This window comes from Corvus brachyrhynchos, unplaced genomic scaffold (assembly GCF_000691975.1).
Source record: "Corvus brachyrhynchos isolate BGI_N302 unplaced genomic scaffold, ASM69197v1 scaffold904, whole genome shotgun sequence".
In the NCBI taxonomy this organism is placed as follows: domain Eukaryota; kingdom Metazoa; phylum Chordata; class Aves; order Passeriformes; family Corvidae; genus Corvus; species Corvus brachyrhynchos.
Genome location: NW_008237536.1, coordinates 819,859 through 842,592, shown reverse-complemented (window position 1 = coordinate 842,592; position 22,734 = coordinate 819,859). Strand labels below are relative to the sequence as shown.

The following is a 22,734-nucleotide window of genomic DNA, read 5'->3' as shown; positions in this document are numbered from 1 at the left end:
GTTTTGGCATTTCAGCTGCTCTCCGAAGCCTCTCTGAAGGCACCACAGCCCCTTCCCAGCCACCCCACTGTCCTCGGGGTCCCCACTCCTGTCCCCAGGGCGATGGGTGGGCGCCGGGTTCTTCGCTGGCCAAAACAGGGTTGGTCCCCCAGAGCTGCCCCCCGGCCGTGCAGGTGTTTAGGGGGGCACCTTGTCCCTCTGGGTGACCTGGCAGAGGTGTCCTGGAGCTGTCCTGGAGCAGGGAAGAGCTGCACCTCTGGACCCCGAAATGGGGCTGCTCTGCCCTCCCAGCAGAGGTTTTTCCAGTTCCACCAGTTCCAGCAGCAGCTCCTGCAGGTCAGGGTTACTGGGAGCGCATGAAGGGCACTGGGATGGAGTGAGGGGTTTTTCCTGGTCTGACTGGAAAGCACAAAACTCCAGCAGGGATGAAGGGACAGGTCCTGGTGGGACAGGGCTGGGGACTTCCCTCCGTGGCAGGATCTGGGCTGTTGTGCCAACTCATTTCCTTCGGAGTCCCGGGGCTGTGCCAGTGCCTGGAGGGGTCTGGCCGTGGGATGAGCGGGTGGGGGGTCTTCTGCAGCCTCCGAGACCAGTGGGAGCAGGGAAGGGGCTGGAGGGTGTCCCTGGGGGGGGTTGGGGTGTCCAGGCTGTGCTGGGGAGGGCGGCTGTGCTTGCCAAGGGTGGACACTGGGAGTGAGCCCTGAGTGCCCAGGTGTGCTGTGGGCAGTTCCCCCGGCCTTTCCTTGCTGCTCTCCAGGTGGAGAAATGGCTTTGGGTTGGATCCTGTTACTTTTAGGCACCATTTGAAGGTCTCCAGAGGGTGGGGACATCCCAGCTCCATGGGGATGTGCTGTCTCCAGCTCTGCTGGGTCCCTGGCAGCAGCTGGCATTGGCTGCAGGAGAGCATCCAAGTCCTGGTTTGGGGCTTTAAGCCTCCATTTAGACACTTGAGGTCAGATTTTATCCTTCAAAACTTGGTGGCTTCGCTTCCCTTGGCTGCAAAACCATTGGCTCTCCTTGAGCTCTGAGATAAGGACAACCAAGTCCATTTTGGGAAAGGGGAGAAAACACAGACTTGGAGCAGGGAGGGGGAGTTGCTTGATGTCCAGGGTGGGATTTTTCTCCTAATACCCAGATTAATTTTGGGGGCCTTGTGGTGGCAGGGGAGGCTCAGCAGAGCTGGGTCCCTCCGGGTGGTGTCTCCAGCAGCCCTGGGAGCCTCCTCTTTGCACCTATTTACATGGCTGCTCTGCTTTATGGTGGTTTATGTCATTATATAAATATTGTCAATTGCTATAAAACAAGGCAAAACCACTGGAAAATGTCATAAAAGAGATGTTTCCAAGTTTCCTAAAAGGAAAAATACCGGGGAGGTTTTGCTTTTCATAGCGACTAATGTTTGCTTCTCCTCCAGGTACCCGTCCTGCCCTCCCTGCCTTCCTGCCCCAGCTGTTCCCGGTCTGCATGGATGGGCTGGAACTGGACATCCCCATTCCCCATGGGCTGGTGTGGCATGGGGGTGACAACTCCAGAGCCCGTCCTGCCCGCAGGGTGCCCAGGGGAGGATGCTCCAGTCTGAGGTGAGGCGGCCTCCACTGTGCTCAGTGCATCAGTGACTGGAAATTGGGAATTTTGGATTGGCTGTTTCCCCCCCAGCAGGAGGAGCTCCAGGTGGGTCACACCTTGCTCCTGGCTGAGACCCCTTCCCTGGGCACTGCCCTGTGCGGGCTCTACCCCGGCCAAGCCTCAGAGCTCTGCACTGGCCCCGCTGCCCATGAGGGCACCCCCTGCTCCCCTCTTTGTCTCCAAGACTTTTTGCAGGGATGCTGGGGAGCTGCAGCTCCAGAGGGAGTGAGGGCAGAGCTGGTGTGGGCTTGGGAGAGCTGCCCGAGTCTGGGAGTGAAACCAGTGGCCAGCCAGCACCTTGGTGTCACCTGCAGGGATTTTCTACCATCGGAGGGCTCCTGGTGTGCTGACAGCAACAGAGGGGACTGAGCCGCAGTGGAGACTCAGGGACTGACATTGGCAGGATCTTCCAGGGCACTTATGGGATCTGGATGCCAACTCATTTTTTGTCAGGTCTGGGTGTTTCCTTGGGGATCCTGGTTATGATTCTTTGCCTGTGAATGGGTGGCTGGCAGGCGACAGGGCACCAGTGGGCTCACACTCCTTCAGTGTGGTGGGGGCAGCCTCCTCAGCGCCAGGGGCTGAGCACGGAGCCATTCCCAGAGTTAGGCACAGCAGGAAGTCACCCACCAACATTGTCCCCTCTTGGCTGTGCCTAAAGTGGACCCAGAGCATCAGCACAGCTGGAGACCTCGGCCGCCTCAGGCACCATCAGTGGGTGGTGGCCACGGCTGTCGATACCAAAGCCCTCCAAGACCCCGCCCGTCAGTCCTCGGGTCTGTCCTCAGCAAAAGTCTCGGTTTAGTTTCCTCTACAAGAACTGTCTCGGTCAGCCTAAGTTGCAAATACGTATTTTGGGGATGGGGAGTTAATTTCCAGCAGTGCTGTTGATTAGTTTCTTACAGGGTGGACGTGCCCATGCCGTGCTTTGGAGGCAGCAGATGTTGGTGGCTGGAAGGCAGTTTGGTGGCTCTGAGCTCTTCAGCAGCGGGGCAGGAGGGAGCTGGGGGGCCCCGGGTGCCGCACACCCGCATCCCACGCTGGGTTCTGTCCGTGTGTGTGTGATCTGTTTTGTTGGGTTCTGTTGGGTCCTGTTGGGTCCTGTTGGGTCCTGTTGGATCCTGTTGGATCCTGTTGGGTTTTGTCTTCCCTGGAATACGAGGTGCAAGCCCAGCACCCCCCAGCCGTGCTCACTGTCCCCCTGTCCCCCCAGCCCGCCCTGGCAGCCGGTCCCTGCCCGCCCCAGCTCTACACAAAGCAGCATGCACAGTCAGTCTCTCCCTCTCCTCCTCCTTTAGGCTTTCTTACACTTCCCCTTCTTCTCCCGCTGCTGGAACTTCCGGAGCCGCCGGGCCCACGTGTCCCGCCACTGGATCACCAGGCTGGTTTTGTCCGCAATGATGCCGCTCTGGTCGGGAGAGTCCTCGTTGTTGCCCAGCAGCAAATACTTCTTCATGGGCTTGATTTTGGGGCACTTGCAGGCTATGTCCTTGGAGTGGATCCACAGGGTCTGGTCTCCGCGCCGGATCCGGTTGCTGCCTTGTTTGTAGACAGAGATGATGTTCACCGTGAACTTCCACCAGTCCGCATTTTTTTCCGCCTTCAGGATGTGGATCTGGACAGCTGGAAAAAAACAACACACGAGGCAAGAGAGGAAAAGGTGTTACTCTTTGAGCTGGTGAGGAGAAAATGAACTCCAAGCCTTACCTAATACGCTGTGGGAGGGAGTTTGTCTCCAGAGCCCAGGCTGGGGCACAGCAGCCAAGGGTTTTGGTGCCCCAAAACTCTGTCCCCAGGCCACCCCCAGGAGCAGGAGCAGCTGAGGGTCTCAGCAAAGCTTCCAAGACCACCACAGGCTTGGGAGATGCTCTCCAGCTCTGAGCTTGGCAGAGTCACTGGAGCACCTCTGCAAGTGCTGAATGGCAGCGCTGGGCTCCAAGGAGATCTCCTGGTGTCCTGGCAGAGGACTGGGAGACCACCAGCTCCCACAGCAGGACTGGGGTGGGAGGACAACCGTGATCCCTACACAGGGTGGTGATGCTGCTGCTGCTGCTGCTGGTGATGATGTTCTCCAAGCCCGTGGCTGATGCTGTGTAACCTCCTCTGTAGCCATGGACTGAGGAAACCTCAGCCCTCCACCACTGCAGCCCTTGGTCTTTCCTGGAATAGGGCTAAAAATCAGCTTCCAGGAAAACACCTTCCCCAGGCAGGGCCTGCCCACCCTGCTGGGTTTGTTTGCTGACTGTGGGACGAGGAATCCCCAGCAGCAGAGACAGAGGGAAATCCCAGGTGAGGATGGCCTGGCCGGGAGAGCAGGCAGGGAGAGCCTGAGCTCTGCACAGGCTGCTGCAGCACAACCACCAAGGGCTTTTTTAGCCAAATCATTGAGCTGCTCCCTTTTCCCCACTCTTCCCCCCATGCCCTGGGAGCTGTAAACCCCTGCCCATTCACCTGCCTGGCTCAGCTCCAGTGGGGCCAATCCTGTTTGTATAAATTAACAGAGGCAGAATAAACTCCCCCAAACCCTGGGGAAAACTCTCCCATTTGCCTTGTAACAGTTTTCCCCCCTGGGCTGGTGGTGGAGGAGCATCCCCCTGTCTCTAAACCCAAGTGATTCCAGGCTCTGGGAGGAAGCAGAGCTCTGCAGCCCAGCACAGCTTTTTAACACGTTGCAAAATATATGGGGTATTTTTTTTCAGAGCATGTCATGGAGGCCAGATGCTTTCATTAAAAAAAAAGGGAAAAAAGGGAAAAAAAACAACCCTCAGCTCTGACCGTGTATTTCCCTGTCTGGTGTGAAGGTAACAAAATGTGAGGAGTAGCCAATTTTTATTTTTTGGAAACAAATCTTTCCAAAAAAGCTTAAACCTTTGACCTGCCTGGGTCCGCACTGACAAAATGGAGAAAATGAATGAAAAGGAACCGGAGAGAGGTGGTTACAGGAAACTCTGCTCTAAAACACACAGTCTGTATTTTTTTTTATGTCAAGGCCCCCGTCTCTTATTTTTTCCCTTTTTATTAATGAAGTGGAAGGAGTGAAAGCTTTGAGGAAGGCTCTGCTGCCTGCCCTGACAGCCAGATTTCTGCCCATAGCTTCCCATCCAGGACGCTCAGTTCCTCCTGAGCCGGGTTTTGGAGCCCAGCTTTGGTGGTGTTTGCCTGGGTATTTCAGAGGTGGGATGGGATCAGCGCCTCCCAGGGAGCACAGGGTGTGCAGAGAGGCAGAAATGGGCCAGGATGAATTTTTGGAAGCACCCAAGCTGGCTCCCCTGGGGAAATCCCCAGGGATTTAAAGGCTCCCTTCCCATGAAGGAGGTTTCAGTCCCTTCCTGGTTTGGGGTAAGGGACTTGGCTGCCTCTGCTGTGCCCCTGCAGTCCAAAGCTGGCTTTGGGGCTTGGTTGTCCTTCACTTGCCATCTCCTGGGACAAAGCTTGGCTATGTGGTGAGCTGCTCTCACTTGGCTGATGTTCCCATTAAACCCCTGTGCTCAGGACTGTCCCTGTCTCTGCATCCCTGGGAAAACATCCCTGGGAAAACACCCCTGGAAAAACATCCCCGGAGAAACCCCTGGGGCAGCAGATGGGAGGATATGATGGGGAGTGATGGTTACTCATGGGGATGGTGCTCCCCTCGCTGGGGTCCCCTGGGAGCAGGTGGTGTCCTGGAGCAGGAGAACAAAATCAAAGGGGCTGCAGCTTCCACAGCTCCAGCTGAGGCTGGTGACACTGGTTTCACTGAGAATGGGCTCTGGTCCAGACTGGTGACATTGGTTTCAGCAAGGAGGGGATCCAGTCCAGCTCCAGACACCGCTGGTGCCTCAGGGCTGCCTGTGCCTCCTGCCTGCTCCTCCCTGAGCTTTGCAAACTTTGGGCAGCTGAGCCCTGGCGGAAATCTGGGGCTGCTGCACCCCAGGCACTCCCAGAGATCCAGGGATTTTCCTCCAGGTTCACTTCCCTGCACCCTGCTCTGGCAGCAAACGGGCCCGGGGAGGTGGGGGACAGCTGGGGGACAGCTGGGTCCCCGTGAGGGCAGCGGCTGCCCCAAGAACCACATCCCGCCTGACACCGACACCTGAGCCACAAATCCCACCTGGCTGGTGCCTTCTCCGTCTCAGCACCTTATGGTTCTTTGCAAGAAGAGGGTGGCCGAGTGGTCCCTGGGCTGTGGGAGGGGACAGAGGGGCCCCAGTCCCCTCCTGCATCCCCGGAGCTCAGGGATGCTCCTGGCTCCTCGAGGCCTGGCTGGGAGCCTCCAGCCACAAGAAAGTCCCAAAGGCTGGGAGCAGGAGATGAAAGCCCGGGGAGGGATGGTTTGATGTTAATGAAAACAAAACCCAGCCCAAAGCTTCAGAACAAGGTTTGAGGGCAGCTGCTGAAGGCGGAAAGCAAAGCAGCGCCTTGCAGCATTCAGGGATCGTGAGTCAGGGCCCCAAAACTCCTGAGGCTGCCATGAAAAGAGGGAGGCTGAGGAAAACCTAATTATTTCATTCTTTTTTTAATTTACATTTGGGGTTTTTGATAAATCTCCTGAGTTCAAGGCTTCCCCTGCTAAGGCTGACTCAGGGCTGGGCTGCAGGGGCCAAATCTGTGCATGCTGCTGTGGAATCCCGGAACATCACACGTATCCCATGCACAGACCTGTCTGTGGGAGCTGGAAATTTGGGGGGCATCCTTGTGCTGGCCCCTGGGAAAGATCCCGAGGAGCAGCAGTGGGAACAGAGCGGTTTGAGGGTGTTCAATACGGCCAGGTGGCAGGGGGTGCTGGGGACAGCGGGGGCAGGCACAGATGTCCCGGTCCAAGGCAGGGTTTTCCAAAGGCTTGGCTCCCCTCTCACTGCACAAGTGGAGTGGAGTCCATGTGGATTTTATTCCAACCAGCAGCAAAAGGTGACCCCGACACCATCTGGGTTTGGGAATGTAAAGGGCTGGATCCTCGCTGGAGCAAAGACTTAAAATGGGATTTTTTTCCCCCTTTTTTTCAGTTTTTAATTTATTTGGCGGCAGCTTTGCCTCGCTCCAGTTGCCAATTTCCTACCGGTTCAATATTGGAGATTTATGAGCCCTAATCCCGGCCGGCCTGGGTGTGCCCTGGTGCTGGGGGACCCCTCACTGTCCCGGCCCTCCCTCAGCACGTGGCTGCAGCCGGGATTGCCCCGCTCCGGGAATGGCATTTCTCCACCTTCCCGGGCACCGAAGGGGCTGTGAGCGCCGGGCTTGGTGCTTCCCCCCTGCCTTGGCGTTTTTTGGGGGATTCAGGTTTTTCCTCCCCCCTCCCTCCCTCTTTTCAAGCTGCCTTTTGAAAATACGTTTTGCTTTTTTCCAGCAGCCCCTGCCAAGCTCCTCTCGACAAAGGGGGTGACTAAGAGAAGGCTCCACTGAAGGAAGGATTTTTCTACTTTTTTTTTCCAAGAAAGGGCAAAGTGAGCAGATGATCTCACCTTTCGGATGAGGATTCTGTTCCTCACCCCCATTCCCTCCCCAGTGCTGGGATGGGGAACCAGGGCCGGCATGGGGGCAATGCCTGGGACCACAGTGCTGGTACAAAATCGTCCCAGCATCATCTGGGCAGGATCGGGCCCTGCTGCAGCACAGGGAGCTCAGAATCGGGGCAAAAGGGAGATGTAAAAGCTCCAGATTTCCTTTACCACAGTCGCACCCCACAGAGAATGGAAAAAGCCCCAAAATCGGGCTGAAAACGTGGCACCTGAGGGAGTAATGGATTTTCCCGCATCACCTGGATCAGCATCATCTGCTCTCATCAAATAATCCCCTCTCCTTTTGGGAATCTCTGCCCTCCGTGGTTTCAGCAGAGATCCCTTCTGCTTCCCCGGGATTTCACTGCCCCCACCCCAGCAAACCCCTCCTCTCTCCCTGCTTTTCTGGGAGCTGAGTGACCCTGCGCTCCCCCACGCAGCCAAAATAAACCCAGAAAAAGCTTTTCTGCCTCTGTTCCTGCCTCCCCCCTCCCTGAATCTCCCAGCCTGCCCTCCCCGCGTCCTGTTTCACTCCAAATATTTGCACCCAAACCCATCTCGCGGGAAAAAGCCCAAATTAAAATAAAAAAAAAAAAAAAAAAAAACACAAACCCGACAAAAACAAACAGATACGAAAAATAAATAAGGGAAAATATCCCCTTTGAAAGGCTGAATGAAACGGGGAGCTAAAAAGCCCCATTGAGGAGCGCGGGGCGGATGATAGCTCCCGATTGAGCCTGCGGGAGAAGGAACTCTGTTCAAGCTAATTAGGGCCTTTTAGGACATTCAGCCCAGCGATGCCAGCAGAACGGTGAGGAAAAGAGCCTCCTAATTGGCTTCCTGCTGGGGTGTCAGTCCCAAAGTCTTTATTATCCCTCCCTGCACCTTTTCAACCCTTTCTTCCCTCCCTGGCCCTGGTGAAAGCCTGGGCTGCCCCGGCACCGCTCACCCTGCTGCCTCACCGCCATGGTTTGTCCTCCAAAAAGCAAATTTGCCGTGGCTGTGGGGCTGGTTGGGGCTGTGGGGGACCCTTCATGGCCAGGAGGGTCGGGTGGGAGCACCCCAGTTCCAGCACTGGGACAGTCTGAACCCCTCACCTGAGCCAGCCCCAGCAAGCGGCTCTGGCTTGCTCGTGAAGCCGCAGGGGTGATGCTGAGTGAGAAAAGAGAAGGGAAAAGCTCCTTCAGCTCCCCTACTCACTGCTCCAGCGGCATCTCTTCCCTATTCATTGCTCCGGGGGTATCTCGTGCCTGAGACACCTCCTTGAGCCACCCACACTGCCCTTTGGAGAGCTCAGCCCTCGGGAGATTCTGGAGAAGCCAGGTGGGAAATGAAGGGATGCACATCCACGTGTGGGAAAAGTGCATCCTTTCAGCCAGCAGAGAATCCGGCCACAGGAAAACCCCACGGCTTTATCACCTGGGCTCAGCCTCACTCCTGTCCTGAATAACCCCATCTACAACCTGAACAACCCCCAGCAGCTTCTCATGTGCCATTAAACTCTTTTATCCAAGTTATTTATCCAAGTTTATTCCTTGGGCCTTCCCAGCACCTGATGAACCTCCAGCAGCCCCTACAGGCATGGCCTTGCTGGACAGGGACCACAATCATGCCCCAGCTCACCCTTGCCAAGGATACTCACTATCCATTTTGCCCCATGGATAATAAATGGGAATGCAAATAAAACCTTTGCCTCCAAGCCCTCCTCCTTCCCCTGGGCTCCCAGGGAGGTGCCAGAGCACAAAACCAATGTGGAACATCCCTTGGCCGGCTCCCCCTGGGGTCACCCTGCCTTTGTCCCGCATGGACCCACGTTAGAAACAACCCCAGGAGCAGAGAGGAGCTGAGGGAGTTCGGGATGTGCCTGCTCCGAGCCGCTGCTCTGAGGCAGAGCTGTAGAAGGATTCCCAGGGCCTTGAGTACCAGTAAGGATTCCAGAGTCTCCTGGCTTGTCCCAGGGCTGCCCCAGCCTCTGAAGTCGCCTGGGAATGTCAGGGGATTGGATCCAGGTGACAGGGAACTGCTTGCTGCTCATCCCCACAGCAAAGGGCAACCTTTAAAAGCTGTGGCACAGAACAGCACGGTGAGAGGAGAGGGGACATGGTGTCATCCTAACCCAGAAGACACTGGGAAACACTTGGAAAAGATGAGTCTCCTGCAGATGCTGAGAAAACCCCCAAATCAGGGTCCACAGTGCGCTCATCCCAATTCCCCGAGTGACACACTGCTCCACCAAGCATCGCCGCCCCGGGCTGCCTCTCCAAACCTGGCAGAAACCATTCCCAAAATTGCTCACATCCCAGCACTGCTGTGGCTGGGACCCAGGCTGGGACCCAGGCTGGGCTGGGTGGGCTTTGGGACACCCCGAGGGGATGGATGCTCCTGCCCCGCATCCCTTTGGCACCGCTCCTCCCTCGGACGGGGGACACTCACCGTAGTCTTTCTTACAGTACTTCTTCATGTTGATCTTCAGCTTCCCCTTGGAGGCTTTGCAGTATGAGTCACAATCTGCACGCAGAGAGGGGGAGGGCAAGAAAACATTAACAAAACAAATTAGCCTTAAAATGAAGAAAGGGCTGGGGGAAGGGGGGACGGCTCAAAGCTGCAGCCTGCCATGAATAAGCAGCGTGCCTGTGATATCCATCTGCCAGAGCCCGATTGGGTCGTCGGAGGGGGCATTGAGAAAGCCCTTCCTTTCTAAAGAAAGCTGCTCACAAAGGAGCCCATCCTCCCTCCCGCCCGCCTCCCCCGGCCCGGCTTCCCCGGGCCGCTCTGTCTTCCTGGGAGACCCCGGGGGCCTCCCTTATTGTGCCACCCAGAGCTTTTGAGAGCCACACAAATTCCCCCTGTTCTCCAGCTCCCAACTGGAGCCCGCCCGGAGCCCACAGAGGCCCCATTGTCACCCCTAACCCGGGCCGGTGTCAGCCTTTGGCATTCATTGCCGGCAGATTCGGGCTGGGGTCAGCCCCCCACAATGCGGGTCAGAGAGGAAATTAGCAGCCCATGAAGCATTAGCAAAGCCTTTTGGTGTCCACTCTACTGAAGTGTGCAAATAAAATACCCCAGTAGGAACATCTCGTTTCTAATGGGCCCGCACTGCTGGGACACGCTGGCCCGGCCCGGGTGGAGCAGGGCCCGGCAGGAGCCTGGCACGGCCCCCTGGCACTGCCGTGGCCTGCAGCCCGCAGGGACGCTGAGCCCTGCCCCGGGAGCTGCTGCCCCTCCAGTGGGTGGGCAGTGCCCTCCGGCCACTTCAGGAACGTCCCCGTGGCACCACGGCCAGGCCAGTGTGGCTGGAGAAGTGCCATCCCCATGCCAGCTGCCAGGATCGGGCTGGGCTCGTGGATGTGCTGTCCATGAACATCCACGGCTCCTCAGCACCCGCGGGTGCCAGAGAGAGGCCCCCAGCAGCACAGAATCCCCTAATTCAGGGGAAAAGGACACATCTGTCTGCAGCAGGAGGCCTTGGTACTGTGACAGCCCTTGGAGGCCTCCATCCCTCCCAGCACCATCCTTCCCCAGCCGCTGCTGGAGCACAGGTGTGGGACCTGCTGAAGTGCCCCAGAGGAGCCCCAGGGGGGTTGCTGGGAAGCTGGGAATGCTGCTGGCATCCCATGGCCAGCACACACCGGGTGCCAAGACCATGAAGAACCCACCCCCTCAGCAGCAACCCCTGTTAGCCATGTGTGCCCCAGCCCCTCTCAACGTGGCCATGCAGAGTCCCCATCTGAGTCCCATCCTCCTGCCCCATGGCTCCCTGCTGCTCCCACTCCTCAGGAGAGACCCTCAGGAATACAAGGCTTCATGCTCTTCCAGCATGACCCAGCCAGGGCCAAACCCAAACGCTGTGATTTCCTCCTGCAAGAGCCCCAGCTGAGATCTCTGCCCAGCTACGGCCCAGCCAAGGCCCCTCCAAACCCTGAAGACTCGGGGCTTCCAGCCACTGATGCCTCCCATTTGCTTTTCTCATCTAACATTCTGAACATCAAGTAAAACTTGAAATGCACTGGGAAAGGAGTGGATATTCCATAAAAACTGTAGCTCAGTGGATGGAGATTCGCTGGCAAAGCCCCAGCCATGCCCACGTGGCAGGATGCCACCACGCAGTGGGACGTGGCTGCCTGGTGTCACTGAGCTCAGGGAGCAGAAACATTCCTGATCCAGTGCACTGTAAGATGTTCCTGGCCATAAACATTGAAGGAAAAGTCTCTAAGGGAACTGAATGTCTGTGGAGTGACCTAAGAGCCCAGGGAAGCTTCTCCTGAGCTTTTTGGGGGAAGCAGGGAATGCCAAGGAACAGACAGGCCATCGGCTGCTCTGCCAGGCTGCTGGCACTGCTCTGCTCAGTCCAGGCTGCTGATGTCCTCAGGACACCAGTGTGGTTGTGATAAACCTGGTGATGGTTGTCCCTGGCACAGAAATCCTGGAGCTCTGTGGGTATCCACTGCTGCTGTCCTGGGCAGCGCAAGAGGTGACACAAGGACAGGTGGGCAGTGAACAGTGGAGCGGGGACAAGCTTGGAAGCTCTGGCTGCACATCCCTCCTGCCCTGGCCAAATCCAGGACACACTGGCCAGCAGCTGGCCCCGAGCACTGGGGTGGGCAGCAGCTCCCACCTGCACATTCATGGCTCAGTCCCACAAGGGATCTCCAGCAGCCAGGCTGGCAGAGCCCACCTGGAGCAGATCCTCCCGCAGCCCCACTGCTCTGGGATCCAGGCCAAGAAACAGCAATCAGAGACACCATTGCTCTGGAGTGCAGTCCAGAACCCTCACAAGAGCAACCCCAAGTCACCTCAGCAACCTCTCCCCACAGAAACATCCCTGAGCACAGCCAAGCTCCCCATCCCTGCACCATGACAATTCCACTCTGCCTGAGATGACAGGAATCCATCCCGGGGCTCTCTGCCAGCCAGCGAGGCTGTGGGGTGAGAGGACAGCACTCAGCTGCCCCCCACACCCTACAGGACAGCACTCCATGCCCACAGCACCCACGGCCAGGGTGACAACCAGGGGATCAAGACACCCAGCTCCAGCCAGGGCTGACCCTGCTTTTCCTGAACACAGCCCTGTCCTGCCCTGTCCTTCTCTTCCTCGTTCCCCAGCCCCACGGGCTGTGCCAGAGCCTCAGCTGGTTTGAATTGAGCTGGCCTGGCCAGAGCCAGCTCGTGTAAATCACTGGGAATCACCAGCACTGGTTTCTGTGGGTGGGGGATTTTCTCCAGTTCATTTCCTTTGTCTCCCTCGTGGAGAGCTCTTCTGCCTCCTGGGTGACTTGGAGATCCTCTGGGGCCTCTTTGGGAGGGCAAATAGGGTTCCCCTGAGCCAAGCATTGAGCTCTGTGTGTGGGGTGGTGCTGTGGGGTCCCTCTGCCTTAGGGACAGTGCACAGAGGGGATGCTGTGGGATGTTGTGTCAGTGCTGCCAGGGACAGACCCTGCTCTCCTCACCAAGGGACCCTTCAGCAGTCTGGGCTCTGGGGAAGCGTTGCTGAGCTGCTGCTCCCAGCTGGAAAGCAATGGTGGAGCTGGGGAAGGGATGGGAGGAAGGATCAGCCAGCGGAAAGGGGAGGAGAGGATGGGTGTGGAGCTCAGTGACTCGAGGGCGTGCACAGGAGGCACAAATGATGTGAGACTCTTGCAGGATTTGTCCCCAAATGTTTATGTGACAAAACCTCTGGAGTCCCAAGACTTGTGCTGCCTGGCTGTGCCAGAGGCTCCTTGTCCTGCAGGTCCCTCTCACCCCTCTCCATGAGGCTGCAGAGGATCACCCTGGGATGACCTGCCCATGGAAGGTGATTCCAGAGCCCAGCCAAAAACCAGGCTGAGAAGGAACAGAGCTGCCTGAAGGACACCCTTTGGCGCGGGGAGCAGCCTGGTACCTGCAGCGTGGGGGGTCAGTGTCCAGCAGCTCCTGCAGGAGCGATGAGGGGGCACCAGGACGGGTTCAGCCCCAGCTCCCTGTCCCACTGTGCTGCCCCAGTGTCCCCTGCCCACGGCGTGCAGAGCAAGCCTTGGTCTCACCCTGCTGCTGTCCAGCCCTGCCCTCCTGGCCCTGGCAGGGCTCAGCTGCCCTCAACAGACCTGGGACCTCCCTGAGCCCCTCCTAGCCCATGTCCAACCCAGCCACCCTCCTGAAGCACCCAAACCCCCCCGGCTGCAGCCCCACGGTGCAGGACAATCCCGGGGTAACATCCAAGCCCCCGGCTTTGTCCTCCCTGCCTTTGCTCAGCTGCACAAATATTCCAGTGCAAATCCCTGTTTCAGAGCCGCAAGCCCAAAGCCACCCAGCCCTCGGTGCTTTTTTCCTGTCAGCCCTGCATCCCGAGCGGGGACATCCTGCTCCTCCCTGCTCCTGCCTGGGGCCGGCAGCCCCCGGGCTGGGGAAAGCACAACCTGCCCGCGTCTCCCGGATAAACAGAGCGGGAGGGATCGGGAAGAGGCCGCTGGAGCTGCTTGTTCACAGAGGGAGCAGGTGGCGGGCGGCTGGTTCGTGTCGCTCGCAGCTCAGTAAAACGTGTCAGCACAGCCTTCAGCAGCTTTGCAGCTCGGCCCGTCCCCTTGATAGAAGTAATTCTCTGGCTGGGCAGAGACTTTTCACAGCTAAACACCTTCTTTGTTTTGCTTAATTTCTTCTTTTTTTTTTTTTTTTTTCAGAATGTTGAGTTTTTTCTGTTTAAACATCTTCGGTTTGGGGGTTGTCTGGGGTTGCTGTGATGAGGCTGAGAGCTGCAGGGTGCTGAGTGCCATCCCATGATTTGTTAATGATCCCACTCTTCCCGGAGTGCTGATGCTCCCAGGGCTGGGCAGGAAGGAGGTGCTGGCAGCAGGGCTGGGGGTGCTGAGTGTTGTTGCAGGGAAGACCCTGCACCAGGCGCCTCTTGCTGTGCTTGCAGTTCCAAAATCAGCTTTGGGCCGCTGCGAAAGCCACATGTCGGGAACGGAAATTAAAGGCCCCTTGATTCTGACATGATAGAGCGATTAAAGCCACATTTCTTGGCCTGGGTACCTAACTGGAAATGCAGATATAAGGCTTAGATCCCCAAGGGGATTCAGATTTCTAATCCCAATTTATGCAGCTAAATTCCTATTGATTTCCCCCAGGTAGGGCCCTAAATGCCTTTGTGGGCTGCGATCCAAGGCGGAGGTGTTGCGGCTTAGGAGGGGAGCCCCAGCTCTGACAGTCTGACCTCAGCACTTGGGGGTGGAGGGCATTTTCCTGCCTTCCCTCCCAAGGGCTGTGCTCTCTGCAGGTGGGGGTCTGGGTGCCCCCATCTCCTGTTGTCACTGGGGGGGGATGTGCAACCAGCCTGAGCCACTGAATGAAGGTGCAGCTCCAAATATCAAAGCCTAAATCTGTGATTCCTTCACCAGAGAGAGCAGGACAGAGAAAACGGGACTGGGGTCTACCTGGGGTCCCAGACACGCCCAGAGTGGGTCAGTGCAGATCAGTGGGGCTGGTTTGATTTGCTCTAATGCAAGGGGAGGCTGGTGGTGAACAGCTTTCAGATTCCTGCCCCTTTCTCTCCCTCCCCAGTGTTACTGGTCACAAATCCTCCATGCATGAGCTGCCCCTCCTGATGGGAGTGAGCAGCAGTGACCGTGGGGGACACGGCAGCTTCCAGGTCCCCACTGGCTCTGGATAAATCTCAGCTAAACTTCTCCACAGGCATCCCTAAACCTGCACATTTCTGCAACTCCTGGCTTTCCAACAGCCCCTGCAGTGGGAGGGTCTGTCCCCACCCGAGGGATGGGGTTTGTATTTCAGTGTCCCCCACGAGTGCCCAGGGGGAGGAAGGTGCATTTTTGTGTATTTATTGAAGTTGGGTCTGAGTGATCCCTCCCTTCACCAGGAGTTGGGGAATCCCAGCTCTCAGCTGTGTCTGTGCCCAGACCCCCCTGCCATCAACCACAGCCCTGGGCTGCCTCCCTGAGCCCATCCAACAACCACAAAACTCTTCCAGGTGCTCCTAAGAGCTACTGCAGTCCTGTGGGATGCGCAGGACATCGTGTCCAGCTGCTCCACGGCTCTGCAGATCTTCCTGCTGCCCCATGCCCATGGCACCGAGAGCTCCTCCAGGCTGCTCAGAAAGAAATTTCCAGCCCCTTTCCCAGGCAGCAACCCCACATCCTCTGCTTGTGGCTGGGGCCTGGAGGAAAAGCACATGGATCCAAACATTTCTGAAAACATCTCTGTGAGCTGTCCCAGAGCATCCCAAAGGCAGGTGGGAGCCACGTTCCCAGGTGACACGGGACAAATGAAATCCAGCACTGCCCAGCCCTGGGACTGGACAGGATCACCCCGTGCCAGGGTTGGCCTGGAGCACTTATGGCAGGGATGCCTTTGGCTTTCAGACCTCTGGAGATTTCCCTGATGACCGTGAACTCCTGGTTCACTTCCCACAGCACTGAAGCTGCCCCTTGCTTCCATCCCAAAGAATTATTTTACCATCTCCTCCATCAGTCCCAGGGAAGGACTGGTGGAGTCATTTGGAGAGCTCCAGCTCTGCTTGCTCCGAGCTTCTGGCTCTGGGCCTGTGCTGACCACACGTCCTGAGGGAGGGGATGCTCTGGAGTAGCCCTGTCCTTTCCCAGGGAGCATGGATGGGATCATCCCCGTGGGACAAGAGCAAGGACAGCAGTGTCTGGCTCACAGAGCAGGCGCTGACTGTGAGGGTTCACTGCTGTAATTTAATTTGGGCTGGACTCCACTGGGACTCTTTGTCTCGGAGCTGGCTGCTTTAACGTAAAGAAGCTTTAATAAAACAGCAAAGCTAAGGCAGAGAATCCTTCCCAGGTTATTCACTTGAGCGGTGGGATCTCTTCTGCTGTGCTTTGCTGCACCCTTGTCCAGCCACTGAATGGAGCAGGGGTCTGTTATCACAAAACAGGGTCTGTTATCACTGATTGGGTCTGTTATCACTAATTGGCTCTTCTCCCCTCACCTGGCTGTGACCCAGCTGTCCTGAACGATGCCCTTTGCAATTATCATGTGCAAATTAGTGCCCTGCATACCTGGCCAGCTGCAGGACAGCCGGTGTCCCCAGCAGGATGGCCTTGGCCGTCCCTCCAGCATGGCCAGGAGCTGGAATAGGGAGGCATATCCCTTCCAGGCCTTGGGATGAGCTGGGGCTGGGCTGCTCCAGCCATGCTTGTTGTGTTACCTCCAGGATGGTCCCCAGGTCTGAAGCAGTCTCGGCCTGTGGACAGAGATTCCAGGGGCCTGGATCTGCCCCCTGAGAGTCTGTGCCAAGCCCCGGTGCACGGCAAGCCTCTGGCACTGGGTTGTATTTAACCAAGTGACTGTGGTCTGTCACCACAGCTGGGAGCAGCAGTCCCCAGGAGCTGGCAGGGATTTGTCCCACGAGCTGAGGTGGGTCTGTGACCAGTCTGTCAAGGCAGAGGCACCTGCTGGGCCCCAGAGCATCTTCTGGTCCCCAAAGCGGGCTGAGGAGCCCTTGGCACCAGCACAGGGGGGCGGGGGGCACCGAGGCCAGCCCTGCCCTCTGCCGAGCACAGCCACCACGGCACTGAGCTGTGCCACTCCTCGGTGGGGCAGGAAAAGCGGGAGGAGTTATTTCCACTCTTTTTGGTTTGTTTGCTTTGGTGCTCTGCAGACCCAAACCTTCCCCCGGGACCCCACTGGCAACGGACACACAAAATCTTCCTGCAGGACGCCTCGCTCCTTGGGAGCACCGAGCGGGAGCATCCCGAGCCCTGCCTGCAGCGGATCCTCACAGCCGGCGTGTCCCAAAGATGCCCGGCTGCTCCGTGCCACCCCGGGAACTCGCTGCCCGTCTGCGGGAGAAGATTCCCGGAGCTCCCGGCCAGGCGGCCGAGGCAGAGCCGGGAGCGCGGATCCCAGCGGATAACGGCCATTAACCTCTCCCTTGGAACAAGAAGGTGCAAATGAGCCCACAGCAGCCTCCTTTCTTCTGGCTGAGCAAGATTGATTGAAAAACAAATTGGCGCAAATAAAGCATGTAATTAGATTAAAGCCTCTCGCCTGGAGCGGCTGGAAAGCGGCAGCGAGCGATTCCCGGGAGCCCGCAGCCCCTTCCCACCTCCGCAGCCCCAGCGGGGCCTGGGGGCCACCGGCCCCAGTGCTGCAGCAGGACCCCGGCACCTCCAGGATGTGCCCAGGCTGTCCCCACCTCATCACGGGAGTGTCCCTGGCAGGCCCCTCGTGCTCGGCCACTCCGGTCCCGGCTGTGGCCCAGCAGCATCCCGGCAGCTGGGTCCGGCACGGCTTGGGTGCCTTTGGTGCATCCCTGGGAGCTCTGGTCATGGTCAGAGGGGACCCATCCCAAACACCACCCCAGCCCCGCTGCAGCTCGGGGGGAGTTCGCTCCCTGCCTTGGAGCCGCCGGGGGCCAGTTTGGGGAGGGGGATGAACGGCCTGAGGGATTTTTGGTGTTTTGGGACAGGGGTGCCCAGAGCAGCTGTGGCCTCACAGCAGCATCCCAATTTTCCCGAATCTAAAGGGAGCAGGAGGCAGCAGCTGTGGCTGCTGGTGACACAGTGGGGACAGTCCAGCTGTGCTGGACACCCACTGGAAACCCTGCACTGGAAAATAAACCCTGCACTGGAAAACAAACCCTGCACTGGAAAACACCTCGCTGCACTGGAAACCCTGCACTGGAAAACTCCACACCAACACGGAGTTTTACGGCTCCCCCCCCCCTCTGCCCCCTCCTCAGCCCCCTCCCGGGAGCAGCCAGGGCTGGCTGCACGTTTCCTACCCCTTCCCACAGGATTTATCGCAGTGATGAGCCCCAGGACACGCTGGGGACATGGGGTGCAGATCCAGGAGTGCCCTGCCAAGAGCCACTGCCAACACCATGAAACACATTCCTAGGAAAACATCTGTCCTCGGGAGCTGAGCACCCCATAAATTCCTGCCTGACAGCAGCTCCCAGCCGAGCGGGAAAATCACAGTTTTCTGTTCAGGGGGAAATGCAGAAATAGGGAGCTGATGCTGGGGACAAGAGCTTGGTGTCACCAAGGGGAATCAGCCTCTGGAAATGTCCCAGGATGGGGAGAGGGAGCTCGTCAGTCCTGGCTCTGAAGCTCGAGGGTTGGCTATGGTGGGATGTGGGGATGAAGGGCTGCAGGAATGGAGAGATACGGGGATGAAAGAATAAGGGGATGGAAGAATGGAGGGAATCAGGTGCAGGGATGTGGGGTTGGAGGAATGCAGGGATTTGGGGGCAGAGGCAGGCAGGGATGGAGGAATGAATGGATGTGGGGCTGCAGGAAGCCCTGCACTGGGATGATAAGAGCACGGTGCAGTTGTGCATGAAGCTTATCTGCATCTCAGCAGTTTTGGGGGGGTTGTTTTAGGTTTTTTCCCCAGACTTTCTGAGATATTTTGAAGGGACCAGGATCTCCCTCACTGGAAGCCCCTTTCCCCTATTGTGCTCCCAGCCATTCACTGGAGATCACCATGAGAAACCTTTCAGAGGGAGCTGGATGCTGCTGATCAATCAGTCAATCAATCATGCAGTCAATCCATCACCTCACTTACAGCTGAGACAAGCCAGAGAATGCCCAGGCAGGGCTGAATGAATTCCTCCTTTGGATGGGTACAAAGCTGGAGACCCCCAGGCCGAGCCCAGACGTACCCCAGGGTGAATGAAATGACAATTTCCCCTCCCAGCTGCACTGCAGGGAGCTGGGCAGTGCTTTGTTCCCAGGCTCTGGGATGCTCCTGGCTCTCCACAGGGCTGACACTTCCTCAGAGCCAGGAGCTCTGTCTTTTCTCCCTACCAGTGCAAAGTCTCCCCATCCCTGGATTTGGGAGCATCCTCACCAAGAAGAGCCGGCTGTGCCCCAGCCTGGCAGCTCCCCCAGGCAGGAGCCCTTCGGGGAGGAGGCTGAGCCCTGTTCCCAGCTCCAGCACTGCTGATCCCATGCACACACTCGTGTTCAGGGAATATCAGTGCTGGGAGATGGCTCGGACCGGTCCCTGCTTCAGATCCGAAGGAAAGCTCGGGCTGCCTCCTGTGCCCCTGTCCCCACACTGTCATTTCCAAGCAAGCCTGGCTTGTGGAGGCAGCTGCGGCTCACAGGGGTGATGAGCCCTGTTCCCAGCTCCAGCACTGCTGATCCCATGCACACACTCGTGTTCAGGGAATATCAGTGCTGGGAGATGGCTCGGACCGGTCCCTGCTTCAGATCCGAAGGAAAGCTCGGGCTGCCTCCTGTGCCCCTGTCCCCACACTGTCATTTCCAAGCAAGCCTGGCTTGTGGAGGCAGCTGTGGCTCACAGGGGTGGCTCCTTGTTTCCAGCTGCTGCAGCTCATGAGAAGGAGCTGTGGGATATTTAATCCTTTCCTACTGTCACTTTTCCCTTGGAGCTGTTGCTGCAGTGATGGTCACAGTGTTTGTGTGGCTGGAGCTGGGGACAGTGGAGCTGCTCAGCCAAAAAGGCCGCGTTGCCATGGGGATGCCCAGGTACAGGAGGGCTGGGAGGCTGGGAATGAGGTGTCTCTCAGCTGTCCAAGCCCTGGACCTGCAGTGGGAGAGGGGATTTCCATGTTCCCCCTGTGCCCGGCGAGGTTTCCCTGGGCTGGTGCAGGTGCTGGGGGCAGCACACCCGAGGGACCTCTATTCCCTCCTTGTCTATCCATGGGAATGGCCTGGGAGCCACCCCCTGCAATCTGCATTTTGCCCTTCTGCTGAGGGCAGAGGAGCCCGTTCCTGCTGCTCACCCCGGGATTGTCCCAGGAAAGACAGAATTTACCTGGGAGCAGAGGGTGGCTCTGCCTGACCTCAATACAGGCATGGGCAGGCAAAAATCGAAGCTGTTAACATTCACACAAAGGAAAACCAACCCTTTTATAGGGCAGGAATACTCTGGCTACCTGCAAATGATGCTGAAACAGCAGTTCCAGCTCGTCAGGGTCAGTGTTCCTCATTCCTGGTTCTTGGGGCGGGATTCGGGCTAAAATTCGGATTCCATGTACGGCCGTCTCTGCACTGGGTCTTCTGCCCCCTGGGAAAGCTGCAACCAGCAGCCAAGGCTGCTCTGGGTCTGTGCACCCTGGGGTCCCTCAGAGCTGGCTTTTCCCTTTCCTGCATTTACATCCAGCCTCTTCCTCACCAGCCAGGAACAAAAGGGCCCAAAATGATGTTTGGAAGGGCCAGATCTGGTTTTGAAACTGCAGAGGTTGATTTCCAGGGGAAAACCATGGGGAGCTGCATCAATCCAATCACCTGGTTTTATTTAAGCCCACTGGCTGAAATCATCCACCTCCAATAATCATTCCCGAGAAAATCTGGATTTGATTCAGATAAGACAAGGACTGACTGGCAGGTTTGTAAACCTTCACCCCCCACTGCTATTTTTGTTTGCCCTTTCACTGTGGTCTCTTCTGTCTGAGAGGGACCAAAAAAGGACCAGAAAAGCTCCTCGTGCCTGGCAGCAAAAAGGAGCAGCAGCCCCTCCTCATCCTCCAATCTCCCGGCATGGGAGAGCATGGATGCATTTCATCTAAACAATCCATTTTTGGACTGTTTTCCCAAACTGATTGGGACCCCTGAGAGTTCAGCAGAGCCAGGCAGGACCCCCCACGCCAGAGCTGACGTTGTCCCACCCCTCCTTCCAAGGCCAGCTTTGGCCCCTGCTCCTCTGCAGTGGCTCAGGTTGGGGTGATGCTCCCTCAGCTCTTGGCTGCTTTCTGTCCCACGTGGCCACAATCACAGGACATGTCTCAGGGTTCAAGGTGACATCCGTCACTTTTAGTACAAACTCCTTAATTTATGAACCCTCCTGCACTGCTGAGAAAAAAGTAAACAGCTTTTACACCTTGTATCCTTCACAGATGGGGCTCAAACACCCCAGGAACCTCCAGGCAGCAGGACAGGACAGTCAGCCTTTCCTGGGACTCTTTGGCTCCTGCTGTCATCCCCTGGTCAGAGCCATCCGACATGAGGGAACTGGGAATAGAGAAGTCCCTCGGTGACATGGGGTGCAGGTGTGGTTCCACTTGGATACAACACTGGGTAACCCCCCTGTGCTCCCAGATCCAGCAGGAAAACCTCCTGCACCTTTCCTGCTCTCCCAGGTGCTCCGAGGAACACCAAACTCTCAGGATGCTGCACACGTGTTTCCAACACATTTGGTCATAAAAGGAAACCGCTTGTCCCGGTACAAACGACAGGATTTATGCATTTAATGCAATTTGTCTCGAGGGAAATGATTGCTGAAGAGACGTTTAGCACCGAGATGCTCCAAAAGAGCAGAACGTACCTGCGGGCTCCTCGGCGCTGCTGGCGGCCGTGGTGGGCGGAGCAGCCGGGATCTCTGCAGGGCAGCCAGGGGCACACGGGAACAGAGAGGAGAGAAAAGCAGGAGGAGTTATTCCAAACCCCAAAGAGCCTGGTCCCTGCAGGTTCCCTTCCCCACCATGTCCCCCAGCAACAGCCCCGAAACCAGTGCACCGGGAACTGGGCAACCAGGCATCCTCCGAGGGTATTGCAAAGGGGGTTTTTAACAAAAATCTTTGGCTCGTGGCTGCACGCTGCACTGTGCCCAGCCCCTGCGGGCTGCTGTCCCTCCCTGTCCCTGGGGTGTCCCCTCCAGCTGCTGTCTCCCCCCACGTGTGAGGCAGTGCTGGCACTCCCCTGGTGTGAGGCAGGGTGCAGGTACCACACTGCAGCTCTGCTGGGGTGCCAGGGCTGCCTCCCACATTTAAAGGAAACACAAACACATCTGGTGCCAATTCCCTGGTTCCTGGCTCTGATTTGGGGCCAGCTTTGCAGAGCTGAAACCACATCATGCTCTGGATGTTCATTCCCAAGCCTGGGTGTGTTTATTGAAAGGATGGACTGCGGACGGGGGCAGTTGTACAGTCCCAGCCTTGCAGGATGCTCTCCTTCCCCAGCTCTCACCATGGACGTCCTTCCTGCATTTAGGGCATGGTGCTGCCATTTCTGTGCATTCCTGGGAATCCTGGTGGGGGAACACCCCACAGTCCAGTTTGGAAGTGGAATTTAGGCATGAGCTGGGAGTGGGCATCTGCCTCTTTCTGCTTGTGTTCTTGGGAAAATGCATGGCCACAGAGGCAGGGTTTGCACTCCTAGGGGTGCAGCCCAGTCAGCATCGGGTGATTTTTGGGTCACTCACCTTCATGCAGGTAAACCCAGCACAAGACACGGTGCATGGCCAGGCAGCACCGAGAGCCAGCCCAGCCATCCCAAAGCCAGGGCTGGGGGTGCTCGTGCCTGGCCTGACACAGACCCCACGGGGTTCTTGCTCCTTCCCCCAAGGTGTTCTTTCCATGCCTACAAGTCTCTGGGAACAGGGAATTACAAGCCGTGGTAAATCAGAGAGCGGCTGTGCCCAGCCCCAAAGCCTGGATGGGCCATGTTGAAATCCTGGGTCTGTCTTTATTTAGTGCCAGCAATCCCGAGGGAGCTGATGCAAGGAACGCTTTGCTCTCTGATTTCCCCGGGCCCTGGGGAATGAATAATGATAAACCTTTGTGCACACTTGCTGCAGAGCAGACTGGAGCCACGGCTGGACATCTTGGGGACAACAAGCATCTGCTTTGGGCTCTTGCTGTCCCATTGCGACACGGGGAAGAATGAATCTCAAGTGACCCCAAACCACCTTGGAATGTGTTTCCTTCAGC

The 22,734-nt window shown here is 57.4% G+C and overlaps 1 protein-coding gene across 1 annotated transcript in view; it reads right to left on the bottom strand.

The window, feature by feature from the left end:
* Nucleotides 1–1,093: 1,093 nt before the first annotated feature.
* NTN1 (netrin 1) overlaps nucleotides 1,094–22,734 on the bottom strand; it is a 123,941-nt gene continuing 102,300 nt past the window's right edge. Inside the window, exons 5-7 of the mRNA XM_008631629.2 lie at nucleotides 21,351–21,404; nucleotides 9,534–9,608; nucleotides 1,094–3,249 (exon numbers count right to left, since the gene is read on the bottom strand). Coding sequence (XP_008629851.1) covers nucleotides 2,921–3,249; nucleotides 9,534–9,608; nucleotides 21,351–21,404 — 458 coding nt within the window. The 3' untranslated portion in view covers nucleotides 1,094–2,920. The remainder of the gene's footprint in view (nucleotides 3,250–9,533; nucleotides 9,609–21,350; nucleotides 21,405–22,734) is intronic.